The following is a 16,220-nucleotide window of genomic DNA, read 5'->3' on the forward strand; positions in this document are numbered from 1 at the left end:
AAAATAGTTCCTAAAGTAGGTTACTCAGGTAAATGTACTTATTGCATTCCACTACTAGAACTGTAATTCTTACAATGTGAAATTAGCTAAATGTGAGTACCATAGTGATAATGCTGATACCTTTCTATGTATTTGTGCTAAACGTATGACTAGTTATATGCAGGAGTCAGGACTCTATATTCCCTTCAGCCCTGCTGCCGGAACACAATCCATTCCAGTCTCCATACAGCGTGTCTTATCTCCTCTCCCATCACTTAGCCGTGCGTTGCACTTTTTAATGCATTTTCTGGGATTTAAAACAATTAATTAAGTTGGTGTGTAGCCCGTGACGCCAGCTGAACGGGACGCGCTTCCTGGCGCAGCTCCTCAGACGTGCTTGTATTACATGACGCCTCTCTTCAGCACCCCCACCCCTCCCCTCCCTCTCTCCCTCTCTCTCTCTCTTTCTCCCCCGGCTTACTAAAGGTGACCGTGCAGCCGCTCACTGCTGCTCATTATTTAACGTCTTTGAAGTGAGCGGCAGCGGGGAGACGCGCATGCGGCAGATCAGCTGTGCGTGCTGCAGGACGCTGAGCGCGGGGAGAATGCATGTGCCGCCTCATGCACCAACCTCAACTCCTCAAGTGAACTACCTATAGGCTGGTTTTTTAATTCTTTTTTTCATCTTGGCTACATTTTCTCACCTTGCCAATGACGCTCGGATGTGGATAAACCGCCGCGCATGCGTCGCTCTTGGAATCTTGCAGCCTAAGTTGCGTCCCTGTGTTTGTGTGAAAGTGTTTGGCAGGATGTGGACCGCTGTGGCACGCGGGGGCTTGGGCTGGGGGGTCTGCTGCTGCTTGTCGCTGCTGGTAACAGTAGTGATCGGGGCGCAGAGGTGAGATCTGATCTCAACAATATAATGCCTTTTTATTTCATCAGATAAAAAATTAAAATCTGCTTTCTGTCCTCAGTGCAAACGAGCCCAGCAACATGTCCTACGTGAAAGCCACCGTGGACAAGCTGCTGAAGGGCTATGACATCCGTCTGCGGCCTGATTTTGGAGGTAAGAGACCCCCCCTACCCCCCTCCCCAGTGTGTGCGCCCCCGTGCAGACATGAGATGCTGCAGAGTGCTCACTCCTCTGCTCTCTCCAACAGGTGCTCCTGTGGATGTGGGCATGAGCATAGACATCGCCAGCATCGACATGGTGTCTGAAGTCAACATGGTAAGTTTGCTGCTGCCACATCCTCTGCAGTGAGGCACAGTTTCTATCAGAGAGGGTGGGTGGGGGGGGGGGGGGGTAGACCGGCTCGGCTCTGAGCTTGGTGCAGCGCCGCTCCTGGAGGAAACTAAAAAAGAAAAGAGCCCCCTCCTCTCCCTCCCTCCTTTCTTTCCAGCACCATGGAGAGAGCCGCAATGTGTCAAAGCCGATCCGTCTGCATCAAGTAGTAGGAGAGAGAGAGAGAGAGAGAGAGAGAGAGAGAGAGAGAGAGAGAGAGAGAGAGAGAGAGAGAGAGAGAGAGAGAGAGAGAGAGAAATGTGCTTTGGCAATACTGTGTTTTTGATATGGTAATGCCAATAAAGCTTCTATATGAATTAGGAGAAAAAGAGAGATTCCTAGATTTAAAATGGCATAATATTATTAATATAAGAGTTTTACCGCCTTGAACAAAGTGGTTTGGCAATGCTGTGTTTTCGATATGCCAATAAAGCTTATTTGAATTGGAGAGAGGAGCTGTTCAGGGATTCCATCTGCAGCGGTGTGAGCCCGGTGTCAGAGCGGTAGTGTGGTGCTGGTGGTGTGTGGGGGGCAGACAGAATAAGACGTCTGTGTGCATGCTTTGGCTGTTTTTGGGCCTTATTGCAGTTATTACATAACAGCTCTCAGTGAGTCAACGGGAGGAAGAAGCCATTCGCCTGCAGAATATGATTTGACCACTTAATGCAATGCAGCGCTGCCAAGGTGAATACACAGCATCTGTGTGTTGCAGCAGTGAGACAGAGTGTCTGCAGGAGGGATTCACATACTGATCATGTACATTTCAACTGCTGTTGCTAAGCAAACCGTCATATCTCTGTTTGTTGTTTTTGTTTCCTGTTTAAGTGTTTATATAACTAAAGAAAGGCTAGGGGAGGCGTGTGGTGCAGTGGGTTGTGTGTTGGTGTTCGGATCAGGGTTCAAACCCCACAGCATGTCGTTGTGTCCCTGAGACACTTCACCCCAAATTGCTCCTGTGGGGATTGTCCACAGTATTGAATATGTAAGTCGCTTTGGATAAAAGCGTCTAACAAGTGACATGTAATGTAATGTAATTCATTTCCTCAATCATCTGGGCACTAAAAAACACACCAATGCTCACGTTTTTCTTTACTTGCTATATTTAGTGCATACATGCATCCCAATGCAATGAATGGCAAAAATGCTCTTTAAATACCTGAATAGTGCACTCGTAATGGTCAAAGAGCCGAGTGTGAAACGATTGACACATTTACATTTAAGGACTGCCATCTATACGTAAGTGGCGCAAGCAGCCACGATTGAAGTTGGACTGGCAAACAAAGCACTATACAAATAAAAGTTATACAGATGTTTTAGTTCAGTTTTTATTAAATGGACCAAAATACTGTGGTTGAAAAAATAATCCACCGTTAATTTGATTGGATTCATTGAGCAGTCTGTAATGATTTGCTACTGCAAACGCTAAGCTTGCTAGCTAGCTAACAGCGTCAATCGTCACTTCCATTGAGGGCACAGCAGCAGTGTTCAATTTGAGACAACACTACACCGTTGAAATGCACACAAAGAGAAAGTGTTCACAGTGTACTGCATGGCAATGTACTAAGTTGAACTAAGTATCCAAATTGAGACAAAGCACAATTGTTGTGTAGCATAGTTTTAAAGACTTCACAAAAGTGTCCACTGTTTTTTTTGTTTGTCCTCCTTGATTTGATCTACATCTGTTTGACCAATCAGGATTAACGGTTCTACCCATTAAAAGTATCTGGAGCTAAGATTTAGTCCGGAGCAGTGCCCAAACAATTCCAAAAACTAAAAGTGCGACCAAGCCAGGTTACTCGTAGCATCACTATGTGAGGAATCTTAGTCTATAAATCTTCTTCCTCTTTGTCTCAGACACAAGCAGAGATCTGTATTTTGAGATGCTTAGTGTTGGTTCCCTATTGGGTTAAAAAATGTTTAGTCATTGTGAGTGTAGGTGAAGAATATCGGATTGGAATCATTTTGAAGCTTGACTATCTTAATTGTTATCCAGCTCTGTTTATTGGTCACTGATTGGACCATGGGGCCTTATCTGATTATGCATCTCAATGAAATCTGGGACAGGGGAGGGGGGGCGTGTTACTGCTCCTTTTAATAGAAACTCTTGGCACAAGATGCCACTTGAGCAGGAGCCAAGTTAAACTAAAAGCCTGAATGATCTTATGACATACAGAAAGTATTGATGTGTTTACACTTCCAGCAGAGAGAGAGGGGCGTTAGAATTCATTTGGAGTTGTGTTTATTACATTACAAATGATAAATGAAGTTAATGCTGATTTGCCTTCTGCTTGATTCATTTGGAGACAGATGAAGGCCCGTAGGCAGGAATTCTCAAAACTCCATTCAACAATTGTACAGTTTTTGAACACATTTTTAATTGTGTATGCCTTCTTGTGATTTCGGCATGACACAATGATTTGGTTAAGGCTATGAAAATCGAGACTAAACACCTCAAAATCTATAACATATATGGCTTCCTCTCTTGCGTTGTGATCCATTTTTCAAATATAAATACATATATATCATCTTTGCTTTCTGAGTATGATGCATTTTTATGCATGGTCCTTATAAAGACACAATATTTAAAAAAGTTGCCTAAATTGCAGTTTTACTCCTCAGAGAACACAGACGTAACTTTTGGCGTCCCACAGGGCTCTATTTAAGGTCTTCAAGTTATTTTCTCCTCTAAGTACTTCCACTTGGCAATGTTGCCAGAAAGAATAAAATTGGTTTCTGAGCGGATGAAACCCAATGAATCTTCCCAATATGTTTTTTGTTTTCCCATTGAGAGGTTAGTTCAATGACTTATGACATAATATATATAGCACATATAGCATGAGCTGAACAATCTATAATCTTCCTTGGCATTGGCCTTAGACTCAGTGGCAGCTGCCCAGCCAAAACAGATGCTAGACAGTGGCCCTTATAAAAGTAATTTTAGCTATCTGTGACTGTGATGGCTGAGTGAGCTTTTGTGATGTCCTCACGGCGGCCTGCAGAGAGGGAGGACCAGACTTATCTTGGCCCAACACAACATTTCATTGGATGCCAAAAGTAAATGTGTTGCTACAGCTGGCCACACTGAACACTGGCAGGAAGTGAGGTCATAGTCATTTCTGCTTTATGACTGACACATAGACACAAGGGCGACATAGATGAGCAGTTGCTTTAATTGAAGATTTTAAGTTTAAGATTTGTTTTGGGGGCTACCAGTGCCTTAATCATAGAAAGATGTGAAAGTGGGATACAGAGGGGAAGAGATGAGTAAATGGTCCCCAGATCGAATTTAACCCAGGTCCACCGCAGAAGGTACTGATCCACAGTATAGGATTTTAAGTTTGTTAGCACTTTAGGCTAATGTATGTCGATTTTAAGGTTTTTTAGGTCCACTTCAGAAAACAGGCGTATAACTCACCATAGGAAGGACATCAAAAAACAAACTAAAACAGGATTATATGCTCACATAGATAAAAACAGTGTAAAATGTATTAAAGCCCAAATGTCCAAAATGGTTAATCGGGGATAATAGCAGCAGGGGAGAGTGGCAAGTCCCTAGACTGTGAGCCTTCTGGGGACTACTGGGTCTACTCCACCAGTGGCCAGCATTAAAAGCGGCTCGTTACTCCCCCAATGATGAAGGAAACATTTAAAAGGATGCTGACCGGCCTTGATTAGATGGTCAGGAGCTCTTCCTTGAGCTGAGCCTCAAAAAATGGTTACCCCTCCAGGACTAATGCTGTCTTCTTGCCAAAGAACATCCCCCTCTTAAGCACAATATCATCTTTATTTTCCTGAAGACACAGCCCCTGTCATCCTGAATTAACTTCTGGACGAACTGCCCTCTCTCTCAACCTCTATTAAAACAATTAAAGCATACAGTATGTGGAGTAAGATGACATAACCCATCCCAAGTCCGAGTGCACCAAAACGATTATTAAGCTCCTTCTGAACTTTAAAAAAAACAGTATTTATATCAGGCCCACTCCCCATTATTGATGGCAGAGCTGCTCTTCTCTATTGATACTTTTAACATATTTTGGGATTGACTCCAACATTCCAAATGACAGTATCACGCCACCATACTGTTCTACCCACCGGTCCCTTCTGTCAATTAAACCTCTATCAGATCCTACTAATGTATCTGTTTCTACTAATAGGCTAAACCTCCCTGACTCATATTACTGTCATATTGCATTACATACTGTGCACGGTAGCATAAGCCACAGAAATTGCGAATGGCATTAAAAGTTAGGAATGTAACCAAAGTATATTTGTTATCATTTAGAAATATTGCTATCGCTACAGAGTTTCTCTTTCAGGCCGATACAGAAAAACCAACACATCCTTCAAAACCTGTGGGCTTTGCTATTGTAATGCTCTTGTTTGGTTTACCTTGAGAAGCTGTTGATCGTCTACGTATTACACAGCGCTGTTTGTCCCTCAATCATGTGTGGCACATAGGGATACTTCATCTGTCTAAAATGTGTTACATAAATAAAGATTGATGGATTGAAAATACAAAGCAGACAGATTATATGACACAATATATTTCTGATGGGCCACAGGCCTGAATGTGTTCCCCCAGCCCAGCCATAACAATGGTTCATAATGAAGGTTGTCACATTGATAAGCCCTGTGATGGACGGGCCAGTTGTCAAGGGTAACCCGCCTCTCGCCCAATGTCAGCTGCAATCGGATTGAACAAAATAACAGTTAAAGACCCAGGATGCAAGCCAAAGTTACCAGCCATGTCCACAGCTACCAAATCTGTGTGGCTGAATTAGTAAAATGTGTATAACATGAGGCACGTGTGATGCATGTGTTCATCTGTTGTCAATCATTGTTGTCCGAGCACAAAGAGAGCAGAACAACAACAAAAAAGACTGAGTGAAAGGTTTGTGCAAAAATGATTAAAGAGGTTGAATGTGAAATTCAAGTTTGCCTGCTGCAGCTCTCAATATGAAGATGGCTGAGCCGGTTGGTAACAGTGCCTAAAGCTAAGGTGCTAGAAGCTAACGATGCTAACAGGATTAGCAGTCCAAACAACGGCAATTTGGCTCACAGAGCTAACTGTCTTAGCATAGTCTGGCAGTGTAACTTGCTCGTGTTGCCTTGTTTCTGTGCGTGTTAGCCTTCTACTTGTTTTGACATGGACATAGAGCCAGGTGGACGAAGTGACCTGCTTCCGCTCCCCCTGAGGACATTTCTCATGTCCCAACGTGACAAATCAAGCGACCTTGTCCCTGACATTGACGTGAAGCCAGCAGACGGCGCCTGTATGCCTGTGAAGTTCTACTTTACTTGGCAGTTAGTGAACAGATTACAGGGAGATTTCCGATCCTTGTCCGGCCCGTCCTGGCCTGAGTCATCAGACATGCTGTGCTGTCAGGAACAGACCGCCGGTGAGTTAGAGGGACAGTGATGCAACATGAGGTTCTTCTGAGGTCCGGCTCCTTCTCTCAGCATGCTAACTGATCAGCTGTGGCATCGTTTCTGCCCGGATTATGTTTAGCACTCTCTGCAGAAAGGAACACAGAATGTATCTCTAGCATTCATGAGAGATTCATCCAGAGATGCATTGTTCTTTTTCCTTTGGAGGTCGAACCCAGACTATCCCAGCATTCACTGCAAATACAAGAGATGTTCTGCTCTGTAGGGCACATGGCTTATCACAATCAGAATGATTTGATTGCGTAAAGTAATTTGCACATACAAGGACTATGTTTTGTAAATGTGTAGTTCACGAGCTGCATAAAGCTGTCAAATTCTTTAAAATCCGACTGTTACAAAAATGGTAGTCCTAATTTAATATATTAAAGAGGCCCTATTCTGCTTGTTGGTGTCTCCCTTCCCTGCAGTGTGTTCTATAGGTGTGTGTGCATGTAAATGCTCTGCAAAGGATCAAATCCCTGTGTTCGCTCCAGAGGGAGTTTCTCTCCCACACACTCCTGCCACAAACGCCTCCATTGGACTCCTTTGTTTTCTTCCGGAACATAGTGACATCACGCTTGAATTGGCTAGCGCTCCAACATATTATACATGATAGGCTAAGTGGTGGTACCTTTCCGACACATCTCTAAGTGGTCGACCAATCACAACAGAGTCAGCTAACCAATCAGAGCAGATTGGGCTCTGGTTTCAGACAGAGGGTGAAAAGAGGTGCTGCAGCACAGGCAGTGTGAGAACAATAAAGAGCTTTTTGAACATTAAAGCATGGAGACATGTCCCAGTAGAGACACTACATACTGATATACACCTGAACATCAGCAGGAGAGGACTCTTTAAAGTAGAGACACTACATACTGATATACACCTGAACATCAGCAGGAGAGGACTCTTTAAAGTAGAGACACTACATACTGATATACACCTGAACATCAGCAGGAGAGGACTCTTTAAAGTAGAGACACTACATACTGATATACACCTGAACATCAGCAGGAGAGGACTCTTTAAAGTAGAGACACTACATACTGATATACACCTGAACATCAGCAGGAAAGGACTCTTTAAAGTAGAGACACTACATACTGATATACACCTGAACACCAGCAGGAGAGGACTCTTTAAAGTAGAGACACTACATACTGATATACACCTGAACATCAGCAGGAGAGGACTCTTTAAAGTAGAGACACTACATACTGATATACACCTGAATATCAGCAGGAGAGGACTCTTTAAAGTAGAGACACTACATACTGATATACACCTGAACATCAGCAGGAGAGGACACTTTAAAGTAGAGACACTACATACTGATATACACCTGAACATCAGCAGGAGAGGACTCTTTAAAGTAGAGACACTACATACTGATACACACCTGAACATCAGCAGGAGAGGACTCTTTAAAGTAGAGACACTACATACTGAGATACACCTGAACATCAGCAGGAGAGGACTCTTTAAAGTAGAGACACTACATACTGATATACACCTGAACATCAGCAGGAGAGGACTCTTTAAAGTAGAGACACTACATACTGATATACACCTGAACATCAGCAGGAGAGGACTCTTTAAAGTAGAGACACTACATACTGATATACACCTGAACATCAGCAGGAGAGGACTCTTTAAAGTAGAGACACTACATACTGATATACACCTGAACATCAGCAGGAGAGGACTCTTTAAAGTAGAGACACTACATACTGATATACACCTGAACATCAGCAGGAGAGGACTCTTTAAAGTAGAGACACTACATACTGATATACACCTGAACATCAGCAGGAGAGGACGCAACATCTTGCAAGAAACAGCGTCTGAGGGCTTCTTAACATTTAATAAACACTGAATGTGTCATACCAACTTAACGGGTAGAAACTCAGCTTTCAAACAATATTAACCATGTTTAGCTAAACGAAACTAAAGGGTAATAACAAAGGCTCTGAATTAGCCCTGAGCGAAAAAATGCAAACGCAATTAGCACAGAGCTCACGGTAAAATACCCTTATTACTTATCATCACTGAGCGATCAGAACTTGCGACAGGGGAAGCAAACACAGACATCACACAACGTAGCATTACGGAGCAAACACGAATGAATGTGGCTGAATGCTGGAAAAGTGGTATAAAAATGCATGTCCATTTTCCATCTTCATCTCATTATTCGAATACACAGATACTTTCGCTCCTTTCACGTGGTCTGTATCAGCCTCTTTACTCCTTCCCTGCTCCCAGAGTCCCTCCCCTGCAAACCAACCCTCCTGCCTAACCTCCACATTCCCTAAACCTGCCCGTCTCCGCCCATCCTCCACCTGCACCTCACCCCCTCATCAGATGTGGTTAGTAGTTTACTTTTAATGTAATGTGTGTATTGTACTCTGTGTGTCTAAGTTTGATGTTTCTATAGAAAAAAAGCAAACCCACTTAAAGATTTTCCGAGATACATGTGACTCATGCTCACTGTTGTTTAAGAACATCATTATGACTGTTTGGTGCAGGGTATGTATATGAGTAGGCGTTGTATGTATGTGTAGGGCTTTAGATGAGTAGGTGAAAACAACATTTACCTTAATTAAATGTATTATGTACATTATAACTGTATCAGGTTAGTTGAAAGCAATAATATTCTGTTTAAATAAAAAATATTAGTTCAACTTAATCATATTGCTTTCAACGAACCCAATACATTTATGTGAAATCTGTTCACATAATACATTTAATTAAAGTCAACGGTTCAGTTTTTTCGTGTGTGTGTTGGCTGTAGGTATATGGGTTCTAGTTTGAGCTCATGTTTAGCTCTTCTCTGGGCAGGCTCTCACAATGTGCCCTTCCTTTTTCAACCAAAGCACTTCAGTGTCCTAGAATTAACAAACACTACATAATTGGACTTGTCTACTGTGAGACTGGAATTCAACAAGAGAGACAAAGAGCTATAGAGTATACAACAGCTCCATGTCTTGACAGCTCCATCTGTAAAACATCGTCCCGGGTGAACAGTGGGATGTTTGAGACGGTTGCTTTAGTAGTGGGAGTCGTAAACGGAGACATGGAAACGAACATCTTGTTAACAACAATTCCGGCCTTCAGTGCTCGGTTCATTTATCCATGCTATCAACAGACATAACCACCCCGCTGTTCATCCAGGCGACAGATTTCATGCTGCCACGGTCCACCACCTCCCCCACAGCCAGGCTGCACTCCTTCACAGAACATGGGAAACCCGAGAACAGTGTGAAGCCGTACTTCTGGTTGAAACGGGTGCCATAACACCATGCTGGGGGCGGTGTCACAAAAAAACACCCCTGAACCCTTAAAAACACAACAATAATGAAATAGACAACTTGTACCACCAACCACACAATTTACAACAATAAAGTTTAAGTAGAAAATTGGTTGTTATTTAACTCACAAACCACATTTTCTTTTCTGGGTGCTCTGATTAATATATAATCCCTCGTCTCAAAGTAAACCTTTTTCTCAACGTGTTTTTGGTTAGACGCTTGAAATAAGGTCTGTGATTAACACAAGCTAAGATATTTTCACGTTTGGTTCTCACATTAAATACGTCAGTAAAAACCCCACTGGTAAATCTCCGAAGCTTTTATGTTTATTCAAAACTGAAGTTGCTAACAAGGGGCTAAATGAGATTACTAAACGTCATCACGCCCAAGACGAGTCCCGGGTTAGCAGTGGTGATGCGCAGCCATGCGACTTTTATGTAGTACAATAAAGCATAACATCATTCTGCTTAATAACACATGGAAGTATAATTTTTCCAAAGATCTTATTTTCTTCAATATTCCAAAACCCTGTTTCCATGAACCAGTCTTTAAGCACTGCCAGAGTCCATACTGTGTTCTCTTGACTGTTTATTTCCTTCCTGTCTTCTTCTGCTGTTCCCTTTAAGGTTAACTTCATGTCTGTCTTGTTCTGCTGATTTCTCTGTCATCCAGCTCTCTGTCTTTTGATGTCTTTCCTTCTGTTTTTGCAATTCTCTTGTCCTTTTTCTCTTTTTTTTCTTTTCTGGGGACAGTTAAGCCATCATGAATCCAAAGTTATGCGCTCTCCAGAAATCTAAGAATATTCCAAAAGTATTCCACTGTGTTTTTCTGATGGATAAACTGAAAGAAATGTTTAATTGATTGAAATGACTGCACGTAGTCTCTTGATTAGATAGTCCTAAACAGCTAAAAGTCCAAATTGACCATCCAGAATGGAGTCATCATCTAAGCCTTGTAATAATGTGCTTAAATGACACTTGTTCTGATAGAGAACACCGTCCCCGGGGCGGAGAAAAGAAGCTTGCTGCTGACCAAATCAATCGATAACTTCAGCACACAAGCAATATGCAACTCATCAGCTGTTAATGAAAATGCACACATTGCCTGTAGTCCTGTCAGAATCTATTGGTGCAATACACAGGCAGCCAACTAACACCATTACATAGTAAAACAAATCTTTATAACTGCTAGTTACTAGCTTGTGAATGCTTTGGAGTGGTTTTCCATCAGTTCTGGGATTATTGTGTACAGTGTTTTTGCATTATTCTAAATAGAATGTTCCACATTAGAACAGGTATGTGCAGTAAATAGTGGCCTCTAATTCAATAAGTAAGGGATAATGTGCAGCAAGACAATACAATCGACACATTTTTTCTGTAATTGTCCAAGTCTGTTACCATTTTATTTTCCACTAACCAGTCTTTAAACACTGCCAGAGCCATTACTTTGTTCCTGTTAGTGTTTACTTCCTTTCTGTCTTCTTCTGCTGTTCCTGTTAGTGTTTACTTCCGGTCTGTCTTCTCCTGGAAGGTTTCTCATTACTCTAACCCCCTGATCCCACTGGAAGCGTCTGCGCTGCGGCTGCGCCGCGCTGCGACCTCCTCCTGCGTCATAACCCACCAGGCGCGTTTCAAAACGTTGCGGAAGCGGAGCGTCGTGTGTGCAGCCTCGCAGTTGTTGGATGAACATTCCACTTCCTGCCTGCGCCGCGCTGCGCCGCATCAAAAATAGGATTCATCCTATATTTTAGAAATTCCTTGCGGCGAGGAGCTTCTGGGACGCTTCGAGCCGCGGCGCAGCGGGTCTGGTGGAATAGCACCCATTGACTAGAGTGGCCGCGATCGCTAAAAACGCCGCAGCCGCAGCGCAACGCAGCGCAGACGCTCCTGGTGGGATTAGGGGGTAAGGCTGCATCTCAGGTCGGTTAAATGGATTCCTTGCTTCCCTCACTTGCGTCGTTTCCCTGCGTCTAGTCCCTCCCACCAGGGAAGCATGGAGAGACGCAAGGAAACCACGAGAAGCAGGGAAATGAGTTTTAAGAGCAATGGGACGTCCTTTCCTCCGGAGCGTCACGTGAAGCGACGTCCGTTTGTGATGACGCTGTACAGCTGATCGTCTGACAGCAGCCAGTTCTGTCCCCGTTATTTCCACACACACCCACGCCTCTGTTAGTACACATTTACTGACACTAACATTTGTATCATCTGTTGTAGACCCCAATAAATAAAATCAGATAAGAACTAATTCTCAAAAAAGATAAACGCCATTCTTAAAATGTATACACGAACATTAGTTTGATTAATATTGATTAGAGTGCACAAAAGAAATAAAATAATTGAGAGAAGAAAAAGAGATATGTTATCTATCAAAACCCAGTTAGATTAACATTCATTGGATTGCACACTTTGTTTGTTTGTTTGTTTGTTTGTTTGTTTGTTTGGATATGTAGCACATTAACATTTTAATAGCACTTAATGACTGACTGAATGGAAATGACAATAAATGAAAATGTAAAACGAAAAAAGCGATCATGAAAATGTTTCCAATCAACACGTTCTCACTCCCAACCCGTCACATGTTGACGGGCGGTCAGGGCCCCTCCCCGTCACTCTATTACAGACAGGGTACCCCTTGAGAGTCCGTTTTCAACGGGCAGGGCGTCCCATTGACTTGCATAGAGCTCCCTGAACGTTGGTAATAGACGAGTTAGTGTTTACTTCCTGTCTGTCTTCTTCTGCTGATTTCTCTGACGTCCGGCGCTTTTACTCTTAAACTCTTTCCTTCTCTTTTTCTTTTCTCTACTGGGGACAGTTCAGCCATCATGAATCCAAAGATGCGGGCTCTCAACAAATATAGAAATAAAAAAATTAAAATGATTCCATTAATGTTTGTTGTCCACAAGTGAAGTTAAATCTGCCGGACTTCTTTCGGTGGATTGATATGACTGTTGATCTATTGATCCTCCTCAGGAATGGTGTGACCAATCAGAATAGACTATTCAACGTAGCCTTGTAATAACTGCTTATACCTTGAACATGCACATTACATTTTAAAACCACAAAAACAAATAGACACAGTCATGTTTAATATGTAAGGCTTAGTCCACACTCATTATAAAACATCTTGTCTCACTCCCCCTTAATGGTCACATGTATCTGTTTTTAAATGCCATCCAACTGATATAATGCAGTAAAATAGAGTTTTCTTTGTGATATTTGCAGTATATCAACAAATTCTTTCTCCAGGTTTGTAAGAACCTTTCAACAGTTTTTTTTGCTCCTTTTTCTTGGTGGTGGGTGTCGTTACCTGTCCTTGTGTTCACTACTGCCTTGACTTCCCTTATACCTGTATGAAAGTGTGTGCTGTGGTTGACATGGAAACAAGGGGAGGGAGCATGCTGGTTGGTTTGGAAGAGTGAATGGTCTGATTGGTAACACACAACAGAGTTTCCACATGTGTGTTCTTGTGAAATATCAAGCCAGCTGTCATTATTTGTGTGATTATTAAGACATCTGTAACTCCCTTCGGATGCAGTAATCCTAATTAAAAAAAACAATCTTAAAACATTGTAATGTAAACAGTTTTCTGCTAAAACAGATTAAACTTTTTAATTGATATCAAAGTTTAATATAGTGCTGTATTTTCATTATCAATACATATCTATTGTACTTTAGCTTGTGGTGGAGAGTAATAGCATACCTTAGTGCGTTCAAAAGCAAATGATGACAAAAGGATTTACAACATCAGTACCCGGATGATTGACTCATAACAATCAAAAGTTGTTCCCACTTCTCACACTTAAAGGTGGGGTAGGTATGTTTGAGAAACTGTCTCGAGATACACTTTTTGTTATATTCCATGGAATGCTCTTAACATCCCGATAGCAATGAATATCTTAAGTGCTTTGACAAAAAATACATACAAAAATGTCATCAGTGGAAGCCGTGGCGCTGTAAAAAGTACGACCAATCATCTGAGTCGGCCCGGCTAAAGTAACTGGATGGCCTACCTGCCTGTCAGCCTTCCATCTGTACACAAACTTATCTCGTGCCCTCATTGGTCATGTGCGCGTTCGTGTGTGTTGGAGGAGGGACTCTGTGAGGAAGTGGCAGATTTTTTCCGGCTGTGTAATTTCAAATTCTAGCGCACTCGAGCTGGTTTCTCCAAAATTACCTACCCCACCTTTAACAATCGGCATCTTTGCTATGTAGCGACAGAGTTGGGATCAGCTACAATCGTAATTTAATAAACATACCACTGTACGGCTGTCGAAAACAGTCCCTTGTTCATGTTATTGCGGTAATTCAGCAGTTTGTAAGGATTTGGAACCCCAAACAGTTACATCGTTAGCTAGCTAGCAGTGATTGTCACTTCCAGTGAGGACCGTCAGGGCCTTCAAGGTATTCAGAGAATACCCTGGAACACTCAGATAAAACAAACAAAAAATCGATTTAATTATATAAATAAAATGTAAATAAAATGAATAAATGAGAATCGTATCTGTGTTGTTGATCTGTAATATTACAGTGTTACGTTGAGTTGTTTGTCCTTCTCGGACCATGCACTACGCATTTCAGTGGTTTTGTGTTAGAAAAGAAAGCAACCAATCAGATCTTGTTCTGGGTCTCTGGGTAGAATATCCTTCAACCAAGGTATTCTACATCCTTGATCGAATGCCCTGGCCGTTACACTGAATGAGAGCGTACGTTTGGACTGACAGTTTGATCAACCAATCATATATTGATTTGTAGCCAATGGCCTATTCTTTCAGAGTTTCCCTCGGTTCCAGGGTATTCTAGTCCGCTAGTTAACTGGCTCGAGACAGAGGATCTAGATCAGGGATGGGCAAATGGCGGCCCGCGGGCCGCATGCGGCCCCCACCTCCTCTTTTTGCGGCCCTCAGATTAATTTATAAACAACGTAATTAATTAAAAAAATGTTAAAACATTTTTTTTTACTTGTAGTACTGATACCGTCCACTAGACTCCTAGTTACGTCGCGAGCTGCGTGGATGATTTCAAATACCGTGAAATAATCTGTGACGCATTTGTGTGTATTGTGTTTGTTTCCCGGGGAATCCCTCACAAGAAACACCGGCTGTTGTTATGTCTGCTGTGACGTTAAGTTGCCTCTTGTAATTATTCCTTTACAAGCTTCAAAGTTGTATTTATCCTCTGAATTTGGCCCTGCCGTGTTATCTATGATTACTACGCTTTTCATTCATAATTTCAGCGGGAGGGAGTGGGAGTGGCGCTGAGGAACAGCAGGTTGAGCAGGCTGACAGGTGTCTGTGTTGACATTCCCCTTATTGTGGAATAAGGGGAATGCAAAGACTGGCTACAAGTGTTTTAGGTTCAAGTTAGACAACTAATGTCTGGGTTAGTGTTCATGACTTCATGTGTATGTCATCTAATGGTTAATCTCAATACACACACATTTTCTGTGCTTTCCAATAGTTTAAAAATAGTTTTATTCCACTGTTTAATAACCTGTTCAATACAAACATGCCACTTGTAAAAATGAAATAACATTTCTGTGAACTGATATTTGTTTAGTGAGCTTATTAGAGGATGTTCCCATTTTTTGGGGGATGTTCCCTTTGATTGTAAAATGTCAATGAAGATGTCAGACTTAGTATATTTGTTAATAATTACATACAACACATGGAATTTGTGTGTGTGTGTGTGTTCCAAGTGAATCTGCGGCCCCCTGGTGGCCAGTACATCAATGATGTGGCCCCCACCACCATCAAAGTTGCCCATCCCTGATCTAGATGAATGCGACGAAGCAATTCATGCCGTTTTATTGTTTTTAACGTTGAAATGACAAGTGCAACAGGTGAAGATGAAGTTGTTGCGGAATTGTTGTGAGTACCCTTTTCAAGACGACAATTCAGTGAAAAGACGGACATTATAATGCCGCGGCGGGGGGTGTGTGATAGACACGGTTTGCCACTGGTCACTTCTAGTAAGGGCAGAGCAGCCGTGTTCGATTTGAGACAACACTACAGTTCAAAAGTCACGTACTGCACAAGTGATCATAGTGTATAAGGGGATTTATTGGAAAGTGAAACAACAGCATAAGTGAGTTCAGCTGTACTCAGTTCTACTCAGGCAGACCTGAGAACAGTGTCCCCAGTCTTGCCTCCCTAACGTGGTACTGACACTGGGAGTTTCTTTCTAGTAAGTTTGGATTGGATTATGCAGTGAACCTTTGGTAAATTA

The 16,220-nt window shown here is 42.3% G+C and overlaps 1 protein-coding gene across 1 annotated transcript in view; it reads left to right on the forward strand.

Moving 5' to 3' along the window:
• Positions 1 to 457: 457 nt before the first annotated feature.
• LOC117563094 (gamma-aminobutyric acid receptor subunit beta-1-like) overlaps positions 458 to 16,220 on the forward strand; it is a gene marked incomplete at its 3' end in the record, with an annotated part of 46,813 nt that continues 31,050 nt past the window's right edge. The window contains exons 1-3 of the mRNA XM_034241256.1: positions 458 to 877; positions 954 to 1,045; positions 1,140 to 1,207. Of these exons, the coding sequence (XP_034097147.1) occupies positions 702 to 877; positions 954 to 1,045; positions 1,140 to 1,207 (336 nt within the window). The remainder of the gene's footprint in view (positions 878 to 953; positions 1,046 to 1,139; positions 1,208 to 16,220) is intronic.

Source organism: Gymnodraco acuticeps, unplaced genomic scaffold (genome assembly GCF_902827175.1).
Source record: "Gymnodraco acuticeps unplaced genomic scaffold, fGymAcu1.1, whole genome shotgun sequence".
Lineage (NCBI taxonomy): Eukaryota > Metazoa > Chordata > Actinopteri > Perciformes > Bathydraconidae > Gymnodraco > Gymnodraco acuticeps.